The 18,234-nt window shown below is 32.8% G+C and overlaps 2 protein-coding genes across 3 annotated transcripts; one reads left to right on the top strand and one right to left on the bottom strand.

Annotated features, from left to right (window-relative positions):
- Window positions 1–79: 79 nt before the first annotated feature.
- On the bottom strand, window positions 80–9,149 carry LOC132603117 (bifunctional purple acid phosphatase 26-like). Of its 2 annotated transcripts, none has more exons than XM_060316015.1 (10): window positions 8,982–9,149; window positions 7,632–7,871; window positions 6,604–6,804; window positions 5,875–5,986; window positions 5,231–5,457; window positions 4,973–5,111; window positions 4,005–4,225; window positions 1,916–2,037; window positions 1,066–1,227; window positions 80–393 (listed from the first exon to the last, which is right to left on the bottom strand). In XM_060316015.1, exons 2-10 carry the CDS (start codon window positions 7,794–7,796, stop codon window positions 309–311), a joined length of 1,434 nt encoding a protein of 477 aa, XP_060171998.1. In that variant the 5' UTR covers window positions 7,797–7,871; window positions 8,982–9,149; the 3' UTR covers window positions 80–308. The 2 variants fall into 2 exon arrangements, with proteins under 2 accessions (XP_060171998.1, XP_060171999.1); XM_060316016.1 differs by lacking the exon at window positions 8,982–9,149 and adding an exon at window positions 8,007–8,030.
- Window positions 9,150–15,124: 5,975 nt separating this feature from the next.
- LOC132603115 (uncharacterized) lies at window positions 15,125–17,303 on the top strand. The gene is made up of 2 exons (XM_060316013.1): window positions 15,125–16,248; window positions 16,781–17,303. Exons 1-2 carry the CDS (start codon window positions 15,219–15,221, stop codon window positions 17,005–17,007), a joined length of 1,257 nt encoding a protein of 418 aa, XP_060171996.1. The 5' UTR covers window positions 15,125–15,218; the 3' UTR covers window positions 17,008–17,303.
- Window positions 17,304–18,234: the final 931 nt, after the last annotated feature.

The raw sequence follows: 18,234 nt of genomic DNA, 5'->3' as shown, positions 1-18,234 counted from the left end.
ACTTGCAACAGTTTTTGAAGTTAAATTCAGAGGTGGCATAAGTCTGCAGAAAATTTATTCTACCTTATAACACAGGATAAAAATTGAATATGTAGCTATTTCAAATTTAAAAGGGCTTAATACTTCCATAATGACATGATGTTGCCATAAATAAACAGCATAAACTCTTATTTTACATGACCAATACACTGGGAAAATAGCTATTAGGACCCACTCTCCAACAAAGTGGATCAATTTTTCAAACTGCATGGTAGGATCATGGCATTAAATTACCCATAGTTTGAGAACATGCTTGAAAAAACTGCGTTTCAGATTCGTGCAGTGGAGGCCCTTTCTGAAATGACAGAGTTTAGATGATTCTTCTTCAACTTCCTCCTGCGACGACCACTTCCCCTGCATAACCATGAGTTGCACTCATTAGCCAATGGGAGATATCGACAGTGAACAGCCGGACTCATTTACTGCTAAGTGGTCAATGAATGAAAACTATGGGAGATCAGGGTTCGAATCCAACAAAACACTAGGTGATTTATTATCATCTGCTTAAGCGTTACTAGACAGAGTTATCCGGTACCTGTGCTGATGGGAGGTAATTAGTGCCTAGTGGAACGGTCGAGGTGCACGCAAGTTGACCTCGACGTCACAGTTATATAAAAATGATGGCAAAACCAATTTGTATTTCAAGTAATAAAATGGTTGTAAGAAGTAGAACTAAGGCATATAGTGACAAATGTGACAAGTGCAATCATGGAAGAATCAGTAAGTGGTGAATGCATATAGCTGAGGAACAAGTGCTAACTTCTCAAGATTTATCAGTAAAAAATGACTCTTCACTTGAGAGAGTAGAACTCTAGTGGAAACTTAATTTTAAAAAAAAAAAAAAAAAAAAAAAAAAAATGTCAACAAAAGCAACTTTTAGCTTTGAGAATGATTTCAAGATTACAAATATAGTAGAAACACCACATACATTCACTATTTTATGCCATGGATCTAAAAACTGAATGCTATATGGGCTGGAAGTTCTTCAATGTTATCAAGTAAAAGCTAGAAAAGGATGAAACTGACCAATACTGGTTCTGCAATGTGAACGAGTCGGTTGTAACTTTATTTCCATCGTCATTTCGGTTCCAGTGGTAGAATGCGTGTGTTCTATTCTTGATCTCTAGTGTCGAATGACCATAACTGGCTTCACGGAAAGCAGAATATTCTGGCTGGGGATCTCTAAATCTGCACAGGCCAAAGATAATATAGTTGAACAGCAAATAGAAAGGGATATTAGTTGGATAGTAACAAATAAATTACCTAATCTCAGGCTGTTAATAGAGGCAGAGTCACATAAACTTGAGTACAAATTTCACGGGATACCCTATTTGGACATCACTATTTAACCTGTACCTAATACTTTAAATTTTGCACGTCTAGCCACTTCGGAACAACTTCAGACATGCGGTGTCTGAAATTTCATATGACTGAAGTTCAAGCATTAATTCTGGAAAAAATGGTTGACCTTCAACCATATGTGCATGAATTTCAGCCATATGAAGGCTTTGTCAAGACTAACTTCAGACACCCCATGTCTGAAGTTGTTCCGAAGTGGGTACATGTGCAAAACTTTATAAATTTAGGGCATAACTTAAAGAGTGGCACCAAAATCAGACATCTATGCACTTTGTCCATAAGCAGATTACATGTAAAATAGGCAAAGGTCCTTGGCCAGGATCCAGTGTGCACATTCTGGTGGTTGAAGACATTTTGGAGGGAGAAAAAGCAAAATGAAAAAAAAAAGAAAAACATATGCCTTTTCTCCCTCCAAACATAGCTAAACTTTCAGATAAGTTGTATCACATAATTTAGCAAGAGCGCATCAGGCTTCATTGAACTAGGGATATTAACTGTAATCTATCATGTAACTTACCTTGAAGCAAGACCTTCGCAATTTCCCCCATCACCAACAGTTATGTAAATAGGAGCTCTTTTATCTGGTACGGGATAAGCATCACCACCCGAGACATTGTAGTGTATATTGGATATGCGATACTGAAAAAGATATTAACAAAAAAAAATAAAAAAAACTTAGGCCCCGTTTGGACATGATTTGGAATCAGTGATTTGAAATCAGGTTGATTTGAAGTTGAAGTTTTGTTTGGACATGCAATTTGGATTTCTTAAATTGTATTTTTTCTCACAAACATGAAAACCCCACAAGTTGTGAAAACTATCGAAACTTCCCAATTCTTATACAATCTTGTCAAATAAGCAAACCATAGTTCATAACAAAGTTAATACGCTACTAGAAGGCATTTCTAAAAAATACATCATCTATTGATTGAACTTTAGTTCAATAAAAATGAAAATTGAACCCGCAAGGGTGGCTCATTTGGTTGAGCATGAGGCTTTCATAATGGAGGTCTCAGGTTAGAAACCCCCTGCATACGATAGCAGAGGATTTGCCTTCTGAGTCGAGCTCATCACACGGGGCTTGTCTCGTGTTGGTTATCCCTCCTGTGTGATTTGCGAGCTATTACACAGGAGCTGGGTTTACCCTGTGCGCACCCAAAGGGTAACGGCTGCGGGTTCCCATGTCATAAAGAAAAAATGAAAATTGAACTTGAGTTGTAGAGTAACTACTCTTTAATATAATCCTCCCACATGGTACGGACAATCACTTTACGTCGAGCATGCATTTCCGATTAGATGACCTAGAAGACTAACTAATATTGTTACTTTGAGTCAAGTTTTACATTTAAAAAATATATTAGCCAACTTATGGCTCTTTTTTTCACAAAATAAAAACTTATGGGTCAAGTTTTACATTTTAAAAAATTTGAAATCATGATTTGGAATCTCAAATCCTACTTTTTAGAGAATATGGGATTTCAAATCATGATATGAGTTGAAGTTGAAATTTTGTGCAAATTTCATAAACAAACATTGATTTGAAACCAAAATATGAAATCATGATTCCAAATCGCATGGCCAAACACCTACTTAGTCTTATTACATCTTAATAGTTACAATACAAATAGAGTTGAAAACGGAAATAGAGAAGACGGAAGAAAAGTGTAACTGATATCTACGACTAATTCTCTCTAAGGCAACAGTGCCTCATATACAGTGACTATTAAACTTCGTCTTCAATAAAAGAAAAAGAAAGCACTTACGCCTCTCTAGCCTATATCCTGATAGTCCTCGTGTTACTGCAAGTTAGGCTCAATTTTTCGAGTAAAATGCGAGACCGTCCAGGAATATATCAGTTTGGAAATAAACATGATACTTTTTACTGAATTACAAAGCATTGCTTCTGGGGCTAAATCAGCATTCTTTTCTATTGTGCCTAAAATCTCTATTTCTGCTATTCAGTTACGTGTTTCTATTTGTCTGCTAAGATGATCCACTCTTTGGTTGACACTATTACGTGGAGAAGACCATGATTTACTCAAAGATATAGTGACGCGTATTGTGGGTTGAACTTTGTTGATATATTCCTAGCTTCCTATTGATCTTTGTTAGTTCTAGTTGAGTTTTTCTTTTTCCAGAGTTGATTTTTGGTATGACTAAAGTTCCACCTAAAAAGTCATAGAAAAGTTACTTGATTTGAATGTATATCAAAATGTAATCTTTTTTATGAGAGACAAGAAGCAAAGACAAGTATGATAAGCTATGTTGCTTGGACTAGGTTGCGGATCTAGAAGTCGGATTCGCTATCACAAATATTTTAGGGTTCACGGGTGCTTGTATGCTGTATCTTACAACAAATATTACTATATATTTTGATTAATCTAAGTTATTGAATAAAACTAATAAAATTTAAAGAATACCCTTTTATTTAATAATAAGATATACCAATCTCATACTTCTTGGTCATTGATGTAATTAAAACATTCCAGGTAAGTTGACCAAATCCGGTGTGGATGGACCCACACCCAAGTAGTGTCAGATCGACATGGGTGCAACAAGGATTTTGAAGGGCCCGAACAACAGAGATGATGAGATAAGCAACTTACTGATCTTTCATAGGCATGGACATGACCAGCAAAGATCACATCAACGCTGTATTTGACAAACCATCTTTCATAGGCGGATCTCATGCTTTCCCCTTCCATGAAATGGGCTTCATTACTGTTGTAGAGAGGAACATGCATAAGGACTATAAGCCAAGGAGTTTCCTCTCTGTTCACTTTTTTAAGTTCCTGTTTCAGCCAATGCCATTGAGGAGTATATTTTACTGCATGACAAGAGACGCAGCGGCTCAGCAGCTATTGAATAAAACTATCCATATTTATAGGAGATGATGCTTAAAGGTATAGTAAAACAACAAGAACAAGAAAGCATTTTCAGGTTTCTATAAAACTAAAAACATGCCGTAAAGCTTCTAAAATGACCAAGAAAACTACTAGCCTAAACTTGACGAGACTTGTACATGAAGAATTTTTTAAAAAAAAAAAGATCCCCAGCCAAAACTTCTTTGTCCCAATACAAATAATTTGTTTTTAACGGCAAAGGTATCAGAATATAGCATAGCACGTACAAAAGCGAGAGTAAAGGGACAGATGTTTGATTTATAACACTTTCACCTGACTATATCCGCTTACAGCTTTTTTGGTCAAACTTTCAAAATTTGCTTACTTTGAAAGCACTTTTATTAGAAGTGCTTTTCGAAAAAGTTCTTTCAGAAAGTAACAGTTTGTGATTGACTAATCAATTTCAAGAGCACTTTTGACAATATTAGAGCAGCAAATTGTGCTTGGTCAAGGTTACAAAAGTGCTTATGGGGAAAAGCTACTTTTTCAAATATCTTCTGTTACTACTGAAAAGCACTTATTTTTTCCTAAAAGTTCGGCCAAACACCTCAACTCTCTAAAATAAGCACTGCTGAAGAGAAAAAGAAAAAAGCACATTTGACTTCCTAGCAGCTTGGCCAAGCTATTAGAGAAACAAAAGAAACAAGACAAGAGAGGAAACAATTACTCACCAAAAGGGGAATAGCTTGATAGGACAATTATGTGAGCAGATGCCCTTTTGACGGCATACCAAAGGGGATTACTGCTTTTTGAAGCTTTATAAGGTGTAGGGTATCTATTTAGAAATGATCTGAATGGAACTACTTCCCCCTGAACATGATGAGAAATATAGTCAGCAGGCATCAAACTATTTTACACAAACATAATACAAAGGCCCTTAGGATGGGAGAAATTTTTTATGACTCAGTAACCGTATTCCAATACATTACCATATACGGAAAGTAATCGATCTCATGATTCCCAGCAGACCAAATCCATGGGTGGTATGCTGCACTTTGCTCAATTAAGCGGCCAAATGTATCCCAGCGGACTCCGACATCGTTATACTGATATCTGTCAGCATAAGATAGATCTCCAACAAACAAGACACACTTTGCTCCACTTTGCATATAATGCTGAAGGGTTGAAAGAGAATTATATGTTTGACCAAGATCGCCTACAAAGGACGTTAGACAAACTGTATCAGAATCCTGCCACAATAATGTCATTAACTCAATGCATAAAAAATACAAAAAAATTCATACTTAATGAAAGATAGAGAGTCAAAGGTTTTCAATTTTGCTTCCCAATAATGGTTGGACTTGTGTTACATTAGCAAGAAAATTCCATCTCGTTTACACGAAAGAAAAAGTTAGAGACTGATTTTCTTTTGGATCTCTAGCATGCTATCCATTTTCTTTCAGTTCTATATTTGTGAAAACATATAAACTCATAACAAATTTATGTGATTTTCATGGTGTATAACACATCTTATAGCAACTTACAAGAATATAGCTCATCCTGCTGAAAAAAATAAGACACCTGAAATGAATTTACTTAGCTAACTTACCAAATAGAATTTTAAACTACTTACCTATGATGCCAAATTTGTAAGAAGCATCTGGATCAACTTTTGGAGGAGTTTCAAACCAAAACTTCCGAGCAGAATTGCCTTTTCCAATTTCATAGTAGTACTTCGTGTCATACTAAACCAGAAGGTAAATTGATCAAACAGATTGAAAAGAAAGAAGGTGTGTGTGTGTGTGTGTGTGTGGGGGGGGGGGGGGGGGGGGAGGGGGGGGGGGGTTAACATTCAAGACATGCATATGCCATCATAACCATGCAAAGAGATTGTTAGGGAGTTTCATATGCCTAAATTAATCTGACAAACATGTATTTAAAATTAATATGAGAAACAAAATCTTTAAATCATACTTTATTTTTTTATTTTTTTGATAGCTTATACTTTCTTCAAATGCTACAATATCAATATGTTAGCCAACCTATCCTCCTTAATCTTCTTTTTCCTAATAAGGCCCATCGTTCTTAGTCTTTGTGCCAATCTTCTCCTCATGGAAATAAAACAGAGGAAATCATCTCATACGAACTAAGAAGAGAGATTAGGATTACCAATTTTACTGCTAGAAAAATGAAATACCATACTCCTCCCACAAACAGAAACTAAGCAGTACTTATTTGGTCGATAAAGTATATGAGAACACACTTGCATGATGTATATTAGCCCACAATCAACAAGATAAAAATGATGACGCTGTCATTTTTTATTTTTTTAGAAGGATAAGAAAATGTTGGTCTTGACTACCTGAAGGCCAGTTACAAGGCACTGGTGTATATAACCGGACTTGTATTTGTAGAATGTGTAGTTTGTTAGAGTCCCCTCAGCAGTAAAATTATAGTTCCCCTCAGATAAGCCATATCGCACTTGGCTAGACCCCGGTTCATCAACAGTTACCCATGAGATTATGACAGCCTTCCCGTGGTAGTCGCCCTGTGTAATATGCACCTAGAAGAATGACTAAAGTCATTAGCACTTTAAATGACATATAAACCGATTATCATCTCAAAAATCATGTTAAAAAAAGAGCATATAGGAGCAAAACTTTTGAATTGAACACAGCTTATCGTCTAAAGACTCTAAACTAGTCTCGATGCAACCATGAGGTTCAAAATTTGGCAGAGAAAACAAAAATGTGGAGTTCGAGCTTCTCATGTTCTGCAAACAGATGAGCATTACCAAGAATTTCTACTTATAAATTTATAGCAATATTATACTGTTCTTTACTATCACTATTTTCTCGTTCTCCAGAAAGTGGTTGTAGAGAACTTGCCAATTAGAAGATTGAATATTATGCATTGAACTAATAGCCTGTTTGGCCAAGCTTCTAAAATCAACTTATTTTGAAAAGTGCTTTTCAAAAAAAATACTTTTGGTGAGAAGAAGTTTGTGTTTGGCTAATCAATTTAAAAATCACTTTTGAGCAGCAATTAGTATTTGGCCAAGCTTTTAAAAAGTGCTTCTAAGTGTATTCTCTCAAGTGCTATTCAAAAAAAGTATTTTTGGGGAGAAGCTACTTTTTCCAGCTTCTCAAAAACAGCTTCTGCTTCTACTCAAAAGAACTTTTTCTTCTCGTAAAAGTTTGGCAAACACCTCAACTTTGAAAGGAAAAAAAAAATTGGCCTTGGAAAAGCTTGGCCAAACAGGCTATAAACTTGGATTTAAAGCAATTAAACAAGAATTGACTACGAAAGGACTATAGCCAAATGAATAATCTGTTAAGAATGGCTTTGACTGACCCAACATAATAGTAAGTCTCAAGACAGGAAGCTTACTTGCTGTGGAGCGTTATAACCCTTTGGGACTGCAAGTACTTCGTTTTCGAGGGGAATATCCACAGAAGGAAACTGAGTTCGAACGAATGCACTTGTTAGACCCGCACTCCCATTGTCTATAAATGTCAAAAAGAGAGATACCGAAAATAAGAGATGAAGCAACATTGGCTCCTCTCCACTAACTTCCAAGATAAGCAATGCTCAATCAAAGAGAGTTCAGGCTACACCAGTTACAATTGACTGCATCCAAGAAGAACCAACACAATAATCAGAAGGTTAAAGAAATGACATAACTACATATTTATGAGAATATACATCTGATTCCAAACTCAAAGCATATAAAACCAGAAGATCTTTTTGTTATAGAAATAATACTTATAGAAAGTTGAAAGATCTTCCATCCTTAAAGACAATGCTCTGGAAAGTTGAAAGATCTTCCATCCTTAAAGACAATGCTGTTTTTCCTGATCTCTCACCCCTTCTCCTTGAAACAAGTAAACAACAACAACAACATACCCAGTGTAATCCCACAGGTGAGGAGTCGAAACCCAGATACAGGTTCGGCCGAACCCAGTAACATTTGCTCAAACAGTATATTAAATATAGAACCTAGTTACTATTACTTATTAGCACTTGAAATCGTCGTTCCAAAATCCAGAACCCATAAAGTTGAAATCATGGCTCTGCCTCTGCCCTTAGTTCCAAACAAGTCAGGATCGGCTATATCATTTAATATTTCTTCGAATTTCGGAACGAACAAGAAAATGAAGATCATATCATTTATAAATATATAAAAAAAATGCAACCTTTTTGAATTGGATATACTAGAATTATCACAAGCCTAACAGAAAATGAATGATATTCACTCTTATTGAAATAATATACAGTTCTTAAGTCTTTAACTATGTCAAAATGCAATCTTTTTGAATTGGGTGTACTAGAATCATCACAAACCTAACAGAAAATGTATGAATTCACCCTTATTGAAATTATATATAGTTCTTAACTCAGTAAAAATACAATCTTTCATAAAAACAAATCATACCCATATGAAATGTATGTGATTAGAACATCAAGAAAGTAATAAGAGTATTTACTGTACGTTAAAGGCTGAAACCAACAAATCTTTGGTAATTTTTGTATCAGCAAACATTTTATATGTACCAAAAATGCAATCTTTTTGAACTGGTTATACTAGAATCCTTATTAATCTAATAAGTGTATCTTGTCTCATTTATAGTACAGTTGAACATAAAATTCACTCAAATTGAGATTATATATAATTCTTTAACTCTATCAAAACACAATCTATTCATAAAAAGCAAACATCAAGAAATAAGAGTATTGTACCTTAAAGGCTGAAACATACAAGTCTTTGGTAATGTTTGTATTAGCAGAGCTTTTATATGTACTAAAAATGCAATCTTTTTGAAATGGGTGTATTAAAAAGATGATATTTTGAACTTGGTATGGTAGTTTTGTACAAATCTAGTAAAGAAAACGTGGATTTCACAAGGGAACAGTGTCTCTGTCAGTTGTTGTGGGGTTCATTACTTAGTTTATATGGCTTAAAAATGAAGAAATGTCAGGAGGGAAGTGTGGTTACGTGGCAAGATGTGATTGGTGATCTATTTTTGTGAACTCAACCAAAGTTGTGGGCCCCATTCTGAACCAACTGAATTAAATATCATTTTGTTAAGCTCAATATGGAGTATTTCTTTTCCCCTATATTTTCTGTTCAAAGTGAGGGAATTTAGGATATCCAATAGAAAGAATAATCTAATCCATAAAGATTTTTTTTTTTAAAAAAAAAAAATATATATATATATATTACTATTATATATAAGAGCAAATGTGGGGACTTTTGTAGTCCTCACAATAATTTCCTAATTTTTTTAAATTTTTTTAATTAATTACTTTTAGGTCCTAATTTTATTTATTTAAGTTAATTTTTTTATTTTTTGTTTTTAAGATCTACTTTTCAAAAGCTATCGAACCTGGGGACTTTTGTAGTCCTCACAATAATTTTCAAATTTTTTTAAAACTTTTTAATTAATTACTTTTAGGTCCTAATCTTATTTATTTAAGTCAATTTTTTTGTTTTTTATTTTTAAGGTCTACTTTAAAAAAGCTATCGAACCTCCTACCTCATTTTTCATGTTCTTTAGTTTTCTGGTTGGTGCTCGATATCCGCATTTGAGCCCAATTAATCCAGATAATTCGCATTGTATCGCGCCTATTCGGGGGGAGCGCTTCCTCCAAAGATTTTTTCCATATCCATGTTCGAACCCCTAATCCCTAATTAAGAGAGGAGCAGCTCCATTCGATGCACAAGTTAAATTATGTATTTGTCTTAAAAGTTCATTAACTATGTATAGATTATTTATTTAGAACTAAATAACTTCAGAAAATTAGAATACATAAGTTATAAATGTCAAATTCTGGCTCCACATTTGATTTGAAGTAAATAATTTCATCAAAATGGAAGTTAAAATATTAAAGGAGTGGAATGAAAATTTTGCTTTCATATAACTACCCACTTGTGGACTACAATGGGTATATGGTTGTTGTTGTTGTTGTACACTTGTACTAACACAAATTATATTTCTTAGTTAAAATATCTACTTTTATATTTTGAGTTTAGGCCCGGGCTTAGCACGGGCCTCACATAACTAGTATATATATATATATAACTATTATTACTTTACTTTACTACCTATATAGAAGCAACAGTTGAACTCTTTGTTTAACCCTGGTCAAGGGCATAATAGGATTTCACCATAGAGTTTGCATCATCAACTTGTACATCTAAGCTCATGGCATTGTACGTTTTTCCCTAAAAGTCATACAGTACAAAAGAAAATCTTTATGATAATTACCACATCTGTCCTTGGAATTAACCAGCTATTGCAAGGGTATTTCAGACATTTAACCTTTTTTGTGTGTTGCAGACTTTTGTACCTAATGAATAAAAGGTAGAACACCTTGATTTAATTGGCTACAGCGAAATAATGCCAAGTGGGAAGCCGTCATGCTATCAAACACCACAAATGTCGATTGATGAGTTCAATTTCTTCTTGGCGTTTTTTAGACTACTGTTGTGTGGTGCACTGAAACTAACTCTTCTTTCGATTTAGTCAATTCAACCAAAACAAAAACAAAAAAAAAAAAAAAAAATCTCGCAACCTAATCCTACATAAATTTATACTCCCTCCGACCCATAATATTTGGTCATATTACTAAAAATATATATCCCAAATTACTTATTTATTTACAGAATCAAGATAAAATTAATTTAAATATTTCTCATCTTACCTTTAGTATTTAATGTTTTTGAAAATAGTCAATATTGATTATAATATATTTATTGAAAAGGATAAGAATAAGGTAATAAAATATATCTTTTATTTATGATTTCTTAAGTAGCATTCAAATTGAAAATTTTCTCTTTGGTTCTGTTCATTGAAGTCTTTATTTTGGAAGGAGGCTACTTGTGTCAAATTAGCCGAGAATGAAATAATTTATCGGCTAGAAAAAAAAATTACTGTAACTTCTTTGTAAACCTTTTTTATTGTTTGACTATTTAATCCCTCTTCTTGTGCGTGATTAGAGCTCATCTTAACTTTATTCGTAGAAATTATTGTAATTATGTGGTTCTATATCACGGTGTACATTGCACTGATTAATATTTCGATGGAACAATTGGAGGCATCTTTTTGTTATTTGTGTTTAATCGATTTTGTTGGACTAGTTTCTACGAAACTCCACGACTTAAGTTGATCACTGGATTGAATTTACAATTCAAAAAGAAGTTTAATTATTTGAAATGAACTTATCAACTGGGTGGGGACTTTATGTTGGATGAAGCACCATGATTTTTTTATTTTGTTTGTGCAATTATCATCGGTGGCGGAATTAGGATTCTTATTAAGGGGTGTTAAAATATAAAAAAGTAAATATACAACGAAATTAAGAGGATTCAACACATAGTATATATACATAAAAAAGTTATTCTTATAAGAAGGGGTGTCATTGCTCCCACGAATTTATTATGGAGTTTCATATAGGTATCGTAATGTGAAATAATGATAAAGTTTTAAAAGAGATATCACGAATTAAATAATGATAGAATATTTAAGTTTGAACTCAAGGATAACGTCAATTGAAACCCTCTGATTGTGTCCTACAATTCGAATAAGCTTACAAATATTTTTTTGATAAATGAACCTTTTAGATTGTGTCCTGGAGTTCAAACTTATACAGTTGAAACTCCAGGATTTTGTCATAGAGTTACGTAAAAAATATAGAGTTCGAACTTATAAAAGTAAACTCAAATTTCAGAGTTACACTGATAATCATTCCACAATATTTTTTAAAAAAATTTAAACCGCACATCTTAAACTTTTTTCTGGAGTTTAATTTGAGTCATGCCAGTTTCAACTCCAGGAACATTTTTTGAGCCCTTATATTTTAAGTTGCATTAAAAAAAATAGAGTTTTCGTATTTTAATCATATGATTGTTTAAATGATAATCCGCGTTAAAAGTGACTAAAACTTAACTAATTGTCCTAATTAAAGGTTGATTAACGGTCACAAAGTGACTATTTGCTCATGTCTCACATGTTATTGGGCCCGTGCTCCGCAGGGGCTATCCCTAACTAGTATGTATGCATATAGTATTGATAATTTGTTACTTGAGCAAGATAAGCAAATATATAGGTACGCTAATCAGTGAGATTAATGAAGTAGCTATTAATGCAAAAACAGACTATTGAAAAACAACTGGAAAAAGATTTCATATTCTTTTGCCCAAAAAATATATGGCCAAAAGAGGAATTAAGTAGAAGAGTTTGATTCTTTATGAAAAATATGAATCGAAATTTATTAAAAAACAAGTATAAGCATTTTATTTAAAAATGTATCCTTCACGTGCTACTTGCTAATTTTATTGTTTCAAATAGATTAAAACGTATCTGTAATGTGCATAAGGTTTGGGTATCAAAAGTGAAACTATTGATGATATGTTTTTTTAATGCTCTAAAGCACAATTAGTATGAAGAATATGTTTCATTAATTGGCCTAATATAGAAAATACAATAGATTTTGCTAGATGGTGGAATGATATTTTTATTAAAACTAACCAGTATCCTGATTCTATTGAGCTTGCTAAACTAAGTGTTTCAATCATTTGGAAAATTTGGAAGGGAAGGAATTCAATAAACTTTAATGGGGATATACGTGAATCAGGTGAAATTGTAAACAAGTCAATTTTTTTTCCATGAATATAAAAATGATTTAAACATTGGAGTGGCGGCTTGTTGTGACCATTTCCTTCAAGCCTTTTGACACCCCAATTCAATTTGTTGAGGATGTCATCATCGTTGAAGCACTAACAATTCGTAAGGCATAACACTACTAATTAAAAATTGATGGTCAAAAGTGTAAATCTTGTCTAACGCAATTGTAGTGGACATGATACAAAAAAGGAGTGTACTTAGTATCATGGAAGATAGATCTAAGACTACTTGTGAAGATATTTGAAAGCTGGTGAGTTTATTTAAAGATGTACATATGGTATATATTTTAGATTATGGAATATGCTAACACACAATTTAACCAAATTTTCTATTTTTACGTAATGTTAATTGAATTTCTGTTTTTCCTAGTTGAATTGTAATATTGTAAGTGATGTAGTTACTTTCCCTTTAAGATCAATTATGTGTTAATATAATATGGTTGTTTATTCTAAAAGTTTTTCCCTTTTTCTTGTAGCGCAAGCATATATTTCCCGTAACATTTTTATATACCAAAAGCATGATACACACGTGGCAACCACCAAACCACAAATTTTGGGTCAATCTTTTTCTCTATTCGCAAAGTCTAGGAAAATATTTCTATTAATTATTATTATTATACTAATATAATTATAATACGCGTTAAATTTGTTCATCAAACTTTCTCATGCATGACCTCAAGTAACTGTCCCACAAGACAAACCACCAAATAGCCTGGTCGTATGACTGTGACAGATCACATAATTAATTCAAGTTTGAAAGGCTGGACAAAACATATTACTCACTCCGTTCTATAATAAGTGTCATCTTAATAAAAAACATAAAAATATAATCTCTTGCCCTCTTATAATTTAAATAGAAAAAATAGTTTTTTCAAATCTTTTATGTGTATTTTTCAGATCTCTTATGTGTAAAAAATGAAGATCTCTTGTAAAAAAGTTATAAAACCAAATAAAGTTTGTAAAGGACCAAAAATCCAATTCTCCCAAAAAACATGCCCAAGTTGTAATCCTTTTAACATTGAAAATCCAATAATATCAAATTATATGTGGGTTTTTCAATCATCATTAGATGTTACTTTAACTTGTCAATTTGTCTACGGGTATAGTTGGAAAAAACTAGTCAATTTATGTCTTGGTTTCCTAAGGTGACACTTATTATGAAATAATTTTTTTTACTAAGATGACACTTATTATGAGATGGAGGGAGTATAATTTAATAAATAATAATGACATATTCCAGAGGCCTATCCGTAGATTCGAATATGCTACTCAAGTTTGTTAAACATATTTTAATTTGACTCATCTTATGCAATGGCTATGGTCATTATCTATCATTCCTAATTCTTTATAGCAGTTGAAATGTGAACACCGTTTGCTTCTATGAAAGAAATTTAAATGTTTATAACAAACTATGTTATTTAATCATAACTGAATGATATGAGATAAAAATATACATTAGTTAATTATAGTTAAGTAATAAAACTGTATATAAATACATGTCATGTCATGTATTCATTAATTTGTTGTAAGACTGGATTTTGGAAAGTTTTTCTTCCTGTTGTGCATATTTGTTTGCACCTATTGAAACATGCAATATTTTTCTCAATCATTCTCAGCGTGATTATCTTCATGCTTATAATATTGGCCCGACATTTGCCTAAATAATTCTTGGCCAGACGGGCAGCACATATGGGTTATAACCGCTCACCGGCAGCGGGAGCTTTTTAATTTTCTACCAGGATCGTAGAAGCTCTGATACCAATTTGATATAAAATATTTTATTGATAGACTTTATGAATCTCTACAATATCTTTTATTTTCTCTTATTTTTTCTCTTGTTATGAAAATAGCTAATAGCACCCCTATTTATAATAGTAAGAAACCTAATTTAACTCAAAACAGAAAAATCTATTTCTATACTAATTTGACTGTAAATCCTAATTTAACTCAAAAAAGAAAATAGCTAATAGCACCCCTATTCATGCTGGAATCTCTTGTAAAGTCCTCTCCTACCGGCATTTCCCCGTTCCAGTCAAATCCATTCATTCTCATAATCTAATACAGGGACGATTTCAGGTGTAATATTTGAGGCACGTGAACACATAATCTCTAAAAAATTAGATATTTTATGTATATATTTTTTAAAATTATTATAATATTATCTGCTGGACCCACCTCTTATCTAATATCCTTCCAAAGTCCATGTAAGACCAGTCATTTGTCTCCATTTTTATTTCTGCTCTCTCAAAACCTCCATTTTTCTTTTCTCCAAAAGCTTTAAAAAACATCAAATGGAGGACGAAGAAGAATTCTCCATAAATCAAGAAGAAGAAACACAACAAATATTAAAAGTTCTTGAAGCACTAAAACAAGCTTCACAACAACTACAAACCAACCCAGAATCCAACTCATCTGATTCATCAGATTCATCCGCCATTAAAGCTTTACTCGAGCTTGACACAGAGTTCGGGTCGGACTCACTCCTTTCATCCGACCCGAACCTCTTAAACCTCTCTCACCATATCTCCGATCTCAAAACCCTAATATCATCCCTCCAAAAATCCAAACACAACAAACATGGTAGGATCAAATCTTTCCTCACTCGCCGAGTCAAAACTCATGAAATTACTCGAGTTGCAGAGTCAATCGAGACAGAAATCCAAGCCTGGATTGACAGAGAATCGATCATGAATCTGACCATGCAACTCCAGCAAATACGTTTGCTAGAATCAAGTTCGTCGTCATATGAAGAAGAAGAAGAAGTTATTGAGAAACTAGGTTTCTTGCATGATAGACTAAGTCAAGGTTTTAACATAAACCTTCAGGATTTATTGTTAAGATCGAAAATATTTTCCGAGCTGGAATATTTGTTATGTAACTGTAATGTGTCCCTAAAAGTGCGTGAAAAAGCAGGGTATGCTTTAAAAGAAGTTGTACTTTTCAATAAAGATGTTTTTGTAGGGCAAGTTTTAATGGGTGAAACTATAAAAGCTTTAGTTTCAATGGATTCTTTGTGTTCATTGGAAGTTTTAACTTCACTTATAAAAGCAATTAGAAGTCCTCTCGTTGATGTAATCGAATCTCTTAATGGGATTTCGAAGGTAATTTCGTATTTGGATTCGGAGGATTTTGTTATTAGAGTAATGGCAATGGATTGTGTTCTTGAAATCGGGTATTTTGGGAGAAAAGAAGCTGTAGAAGCCATGTTGAATTGTGGGCTGATTAAGAAATTAGTGGAATTACAGAGGTCGGAAGTAGGTGGTGATTTGATTGATTTAGAAAAAGCTCATCAGAAAATTGAAGAAGAAAATCAAGAACAAGGTGAATTTTCTTATCTCATTTGAATTTTACTATAATTGTGTTTTACGTCAAAATAATATTTTCTCTGTTTCAATTTATGTGATGTCAAAATGAATGACCTCTTTCATAATTTGAAAACAAATTCACTTTATGAAATAATTTACAGCCACACAAATATTCAAGACTTATTTTGAACCACAAGTTTCAAAAGTTTTCACTCTTTCTTAAATATTGTGCCCAGTCAAATGTATTCACATAAATTAAAACGGAGGGAGTATTTTTTTTTTTTGGGAAAAGTAATCTATAAGATCTTTCGTTTTTTTTTAATAGTAAACTTCTACAAATAAAAGATCATTTATTCTAATACAATAATATAATAGCATCCAGAATATGGTCGTTAAGACAGTTTGTTACTCTCTCTGTAGTTTTAATATTTTCTTTTATATTAGTTTTTCATATGTAGATTGATTGATTAAACTCTTTTAAATTAGTATTATGCATCTCTAGTATTCATACCTTTCGCATGTCATCCTGATTATTTCAATCCCAACAGGTGTGAAGAAGAAAAGGGGTTACAGAGAAAAGAGATATTTGGAGAGGCATCCATTTGCTAGCTGTGTAGCGAGATTTGCAGTGCAATTACAAGTAGGAGAAGGATTAAGGCAAAGAGAAAAAAGGGGTTTTAAACAAGAGATATTGAAGAAGATTAGAGAAGCTTGTGATACTGATGCTGAAGCTGCTACCATTGTTGCTGAGGTTTTGTGGGGTTCTTCACCTTGAAATTATTTAATCAAACACGAACATGAAGAGTAAAGAAAACAATTGGGTGGGAGGCATTGGTATTTTTGGAATTGGGGTAATTTTTGTGGATTAAATTTATGTTTAATTGTGTATGTATGTACCAGTTGTTGTAAAGGGGTCCTGAAATAAATTCTTAGATTATTATTTTTTCAGATTACATTTAGTTAATTCAAGGCTTGTGTTTTGGTAATAGATTTCCGAAATTTAGTTGGTTTACGAATAGGATTTTAAATTTCAGTTATATATATAGTTAAACTCAGTCTCTTTTGTCCGAAGTTCATGCATATGTTAAAATTTAGTCATTTTTGTTTGAACTTACACAGAAATATTTAAACTTCAGATACGCATGTCTATATTTTTCATACACAGAATGATGAAATTAAAAATAAAAAAAGCTTATCCTTCAAATTTTGTGGTAGAATCGATAAATTAAACGTACTTACATTCCAGCTAATCAAATCGGCCAAAGGTGTGCAGTAGGAAAATTCCTATTAGGGTTAGGTATACCGGCCTTCATAAATGTAGTAGCCAAGCCAATTATGACTTCACATTACTTTTTATCATTTTCGTCTCAGTAATTAATGAAAATGGGTGTTCAGACCCCCCCCCCCCCCCCGCCAAAACCCCACCACTAAAGTTTATTGATTCTTTTTCGTACGTTTGTCTCTGCGGGTTAGGTGAAAAAACAAACAAACTTTAACGTCGTCATGCCATCATCCTCGTACCATCGGTTTTGATATCATTTTGAGGATCTTATATTAACACATTCAGGATTTAAATTTCATGAATTTAATCTTAAAATTTTTAGGATTAAAATCATTAATATATTTAAAGTTATGGATTCATATCTACTACATATTATAATTTTTATAAATTTTTTACATATAAATTTATGCTCCATATCGAAAGTTAAGAGTTCAATTGAACTCTCATTTATAATATTAGACACGCCACTGCGTACTAGTCCAAAGATACTTTCATTAATTATAAATACATGATATGCACATATATGAGATTAATAATTTGTTGAAAAATATATTTGTATACAAAATAGACATTTATTATCACAAAAAAGAGTAGTGACAATTTCTTTTCTTTTTTATTTAATAATTGTGATGTTCAGCTCAGCTTGCACACATCTTGACTAATTCTATAAAATATTTACTGTCTCTCAAATCATAAGTATTAGGTAACTCTGTTCGTCAA

Source organism: Lycium barbarum, chromosome 7 (genome assembly GCF_019175385.1).
Source record: "Lycium barbarum isolate Lr01 chromosome 7, ASM1917538v2, whole genome shotgun sequence".
In the NCBI taxonomy this organism is placed as follows: Eukaryota; Viridiplantae; Streptophyta; class Magnoliopsida; order Solanales; family Solanaceae; genus Lycium; species Lycium barbarum.
This window is presented reverse-complemented; position numbering and strand designations above follow the sequence as displayed.